General features: G+C 37.5%; 1 protein-coding gene across 1 annotated transcript; it reads right to left on the bottom strand.

Annotated features, from left to right (window-relative positions):
• Window positions 1-1,282: 1,282 nt before the first annotated feature.
• On the bottom strand, window positions 1,283-3,073 carry LOC127814085 (transcription factor MYC3-like). Its single transcript, XM_052355335.1, has one exon. The coding sequence runs from the start codon at window positions 2,835-2,837 to the stop codon at window positions 1,506-1,508; it is 1,332 nt and encodes a 443-aa protein (XP_052211295.1). The 5' UTR covers window positions 2,838-3,073; the 3' UTR covers window positions 1,283-1,505.
• Window positions 3,074-5,248: the final 2,175 nt, after the last annotated feature.

Here is a 5,248-nt window from a genome sequence, read left to right as displayed (position 1 = left end):
TATTTTTCTTGACCGAATTTTAGGAAAAATTAATAAAATTAAATTCCTTAATTTTTTCAATTTTTTTTCTTTTTTTTTTGTTTTTCTCTTACCTCACACACTTATATGCATCAGCATCCCACGTGTCTTGCGTGTGCTTTTCACACGTCTTTTTTTATTGTCTCCTTCAGCCTTCCTCTCATCGGCTAGCCACTGGTTTTGTTTGTTTTTCTTGTTTTTTTTCTTCCTTTTTGCTCTATTTTTCCTTCCGAACACGATGGATTCACTAGTGGCTCAAAAATCTAGTCAAAACACCCTCAAATCGGGCGATTACAGTGCATCTTTGGCAAAGCCCAATTTTTTCGACAAAGGTTCAAACCACACTTAGAGCATCTCCAAGAGAGAATGTCATTTTGGAGTGCTAAATTACCTATTTACAACTTTGAATAGTGTTATAACACTTCTAAAAAATAAATCTACTCCAATGGCAAGTGCCAAAATAATGATATCATTAATATTTTAAATTCAAATAATCAATATTTTATAATAAAAGTTGAAATAGACCAATTAGAAATGGCGGCTGGAGTTTGCATCTCTTCTTTTTTCTCTCTCCAGAGATTGCAAAAATGGCACTTCAAGAGAGTTGTTGCCATTTTACAATCTCATATCCCACCCTCGTTGGAGTGGTTAATTTTTAATCTAAGGTGTCATTTTGACGGTTATAGAAATGACACCCTATATACTACTCCGCATTGGAGATGCTCTTAAATATACACCAAAATCTTTTAAATTCTCCAAAAATTTTATCTCATTTGGAGAACAAAAACACTTTATCAATTTTTCCCAATTTCTCCCTAAATGCGAAAATTTTTCAATTGAAATTTTGATGAAACCTTGGCCAAAATGCTACTATTTATAACATTTTTCGATCGTTTCTTTGGCCAATCAAGACATTTATCTACGCCAGACAACCTGATGAGACCATGATGACCTTGCCATATCTTCTAGATGTTGATTTGACGTATATTACAGACGATCACAGTAAAGTTATAAAAAACTTGCAATGTGTTCACACTACTTAGTAAATCATTCCCTCACTTTTTGTCTTCTTTCGCTTTGACCCCTTGTCCTCAAGTTCTTAAAAATTATACATTAACCCTATAATTTTAAAAAATTATACTTTTACCCTTAATAATTTTTAAAAATTATACATTAACCCTACAATTTTAAAAAATTATACTTTTACCCTTAATAATTTTTAAAAATTATACTTTTACCCCAATAAAATTACACTTAAATACACAAAAATTTCCAATTTTACATTAATGGAGTTGGATATATCCATGAATTCTCATAAATTTTTGACTGCGTCACCAATCTCTTGCCCTCTCAAACCTCTCGATCGCATCTGTGATAATATTTATGATATAAGACTTAATAAACAGGAAACCAAGATGAAGATTTTATTTTATTACAAAACTAACTAGTATTACTATTAGTAACTAATTAATTACTAGATTTACTGACTAGATAAGGGAATTGCTTGTGCTGCTGCAATTAAGTTTCCCAAGCAGAGCAGTTCTGAATCCATCCTCACTCAGCCCTTCAGCAGCACCGACCACCAGATCTTGAAGCATCAGATCATTGACGGTCGAAATGCTGGCATGGTGGACCGGCAATTCCAGCTCCTGCAGCGCCACCATCAGCCTCGCCGCCGGATAATCAACGTTCTCCGATTGCACCCTCACCACAGCGTTTGGACCCACAATCTTAACTTCCACCTCCAGCCCAGCCGCCGTACAACGCGGCGACGACGAGGAGGACGACGAATTAGGACCTGTTCTCTGGTCCACGCTCGTGGTGGTCGTGCTTTGGTTGTCTGCACTGCTGTCTATGGACTCCATCTTCTTCACTTTCTTGGATGATGATTCTCTCTGGTGGAGCTGCGATTTCATGTCTTCAACTTTGCCCTTGAGCTCGGAGATGTAGGCCACTGCGTCGGAGAGCAAGGATGCCTTGTCCATCCTCGACACGTTGGGGACCACCGCCCGGAGGGCGTAGAAGCGGTGGTTCAGCTTCTCCCGCCGCTGCCGCTCCGCCTCCACGTGGTCCGCCGGCATCTCCCGGCCCTGCCCCGGCTTTCTTCCCCTCTTCTTCGGTTGCCGCTGCTGCACCGCCTCTGCCGGAGGCGGTTCAAGACCACACTCCGACTTTGAATGCTCCATCAGTATACCCACATCGGCGACCGAAACGTTGCGATGATCGAGAACCTGCATCGGACTCATGAGTTGCTTTGGGAATATTGGGAGATCTGATCCAAAAAGTGATTTCGCTTGCTGCACCAAACCCCAGTTTTCTTGGATTATTTGAGTGGAACCCAACTCGATCACCCCGTTACAGGTCGGAATGCAGACAAGAGTGAGAAGGCCATGGGCGTGAGCGTCTCGAGCTCTTTCGCAGTTGTAGAACTGAAGCTGATGGGCAGCTTTCAGCCAAACCAGACACCCGGAAGCAAAGGCCTTCCCGGGAACTCCATCTCCGGCGAAGAAGGATCTGGTTGAGGACATGAGGAAGAACCATTCGACGGCGTCGGTAGCTTCGCCGACGATAGGCTTGCTCCGGTCGGTGTTCAGTACTGTGTGTTTGGTGGTCCCATGGAAATGGCCATCTCCCCAGGCCAAGACGAGGCGGCCATTAATGTCGTCGTTGAAAGATTGCCAGAAAATGGCATAGGCCCAGCAGTGGGGCTGGGTTTGTACGATGAGCTGAAGTCTCTGTTGAAGGGTTGCCGGGCTTTGCAGCTGGGAAGACGACGGAGATGATGATGCAGCTGAGATGATTGATGAGTACTCGTCCATGCTTTGCTTTGTTGGATCTAGAGAGAGAGAGAGAGATGACCGTGGATACAGCGGCGGAGACAGTAAATAGTTTGTGGTACAGAGACAAGACAGAGTTTATGATTGATTGAGGACTGAGGAGGAGGCGGAAGTAGTATTGTATTGTGTCTTGTGGCTTTGGTTATGGCAATATATGAGGAGAGGATTCCATATATTTGCTGTTTAAAATAAGCACAACATAAAGTTATAATAGTGGGGACGCAGATTCGCTACCTCAATCAGAAGGAAAAAGTATCTTCCAGTATGAAGGTTTAAACTTATAAATATATTCATTAAATTATATATTATTATTTACAATTTTATCCTCATCACCAACATATATTTGCATGCATCTGATTAATTTGATCCATACCATACTAGCGTGGTGTCTTCCGGGTGGGTCATCTGAGTTTTTACCCATTTTAGGTAGAAATTAAGCACCTTTTTTATGTATGTCTGTCTCTTGCACAGACCCCCTCTTCATCAAGGGTCAGTGGTCTTCTCCGACCATAAGGATCGATTAATTTCCTAGTTTTTTGCAACCCAATTTCGCATCACTTTTAAACAGAGGTCGCGTCCACTTTGTGGGCCTCTTCATCATCTTCTTCGGCTAAGACTTTCACAGCCTCACTGCACCACGCCTGTATCACCGTGTTTGACTTTTTACCGACCCCCCCAGTCGACGTCGACGGGTTTGTGCTACCGGCGACAACCCACTCCGATTGCCGATCAACAGCAGTATATTTACATACATAAATTAGTGTCTTTTTATATTATAGTTAAATTGTATTTATTTAGTTTATTTATATAAAAGAAGGTAAAAGTTGAAGAATTTTTCTTTTTCTTCTATAATTTATCCTATAAAGTGTACATGGGCGTATATCCATGTACCCGTGCGCAGTCGCGTTGGATACTGTGAGGGGTAGAGTTGTCATTACAGCGATTAGATACGTTTTTGGCGTGCGCTAACTGTAATTAATTAATCAGTAGTTGTATCGGCTAATCATGAAATATTATTAATATTATTTTTTTGCTAGCACTGGCACCCATATTAATATATAATAAGGTTGAAGGAGTTTGAATTAATCCTGCCAACATTAGATTAATCTTGTTGATGTGTCATAGATAAAGATTTATTAAAAAATAAAAAAATTTAAAATTTAAAATTATTTTATAAATTAGGCAGATTTCGAGTTTCAAAACACTGAAAACAAAAAGATCTTTATAGTCTCTTGAAGATTGAGAACGAGAAGAACACCAGACATTTTAATATTCTAAAAAAAGTTAAGTTGGGAGACCTTAGTTCTTGATAATCGAAGACTAGAAAACTTATGATCTCTCAAAGATTATTTGATGACTAAAATTGTAAGTCGTCATGTAAATTTCTTCTTAAATGAGGATGAGTCCTAAACAAATCTTGAACATAACAATTTTAACCTATTTGTGTAGAGATTGTCCTACACTTTCTAATTATTTTCTTTCTTACAAAATTCAAATAGATTGACGATAGTATTTTTAATAAAAAAAATTTATTATTGTATTCGACTAACAATACTTATTTATAGTTAAGGCTATTGGAAGATAATCTTTTCTTCTTCTTTAATTTCATTGCGTTGTGTGGGGTATGTGCGAGAAAAATAAAACTCGTAAAATAATCTGTCTTTTATAAGTTTGAACTTTAGTAAAAGTAAACACTATTGACATCTCCAATATTAATTTTTTTTGCTAGCACTAGCACCCATATCTATCTATCTATCTATATATATATATAATAAGATTGAAGGAGTTTGAATTAATCGTGCCAACATTAGATTAATCTTGTTGATCTATCAAAAAATTGAAAAAAGCTAAAAAAAAAAATAAAATAATTTTTGAATTATTTTGTAAATCATGTGAAAAGTCAACTCCAGAGAACTGATGCTCAAGAGATCTTTATAGTCTCTTGGAGATTGAGAGCAAGAAGATCATCAGACATGTCAGTCTCTCAGAAAAAGTTAAGTTGAGGGACCTTGGTTCTTAACGATTGAAAAATTAAAAGACCTGTGATCTTTCAGAGATTGTCCAGTGGCCTGAAGATTGTAAGTCGTCACGTAATTTTTTTTTTTTTAAATGGGGACAAGTCTCAAACAAAGCGTAAACATAATAATTTTAATCTATTTTTGCAAGAATTATTCTATACCTTTTGATTATTCTCTTTCTTATAAAATTCAAATGGATTGAAGATAATATTTTTAATAAATAAATTTATTGTTATATTCAACTAATAATACTTATTTATAATTAAAGTTGTTGGAAGATAATCTCTTCTTCTTTCTTTAATTTCATCTCGTTGTGTGACGGTGTGTGCGAGAAAAACAAACTTGTAAAATAATTCATGTTTTATAAGTTTGAAT

This window comes from Diospyros lotus, chromosome 12, assembly GCF_014633365.1.
Source record: "Diospyros lotus cultivar Yz01 chromosome 12, ASM1463336v1, whole genome shotgun sequence".
Classification (NCBI taxonomy): domain Eukaryota; kingdom Viridiplantae; phylum Streptophyta; class Magnoliopsida; order Ericales; family Ebenaceae; genus Diospyros; species Diospyros lotus.
The sequence above is the reverse complement of the archived record's forward strand: the minus strand, read 5'-3'. Positions and strand labels throughout refer to the sequence as shown.

Coding starts and splice junctions, on each gene's coding strand:
- LOC127814085 (XM_052355335.1), bottom strand. CDS start 2,837: ATGGACGAGTACTCATCAATCATCTCAGCTGCATCATCATCTCCGTCG.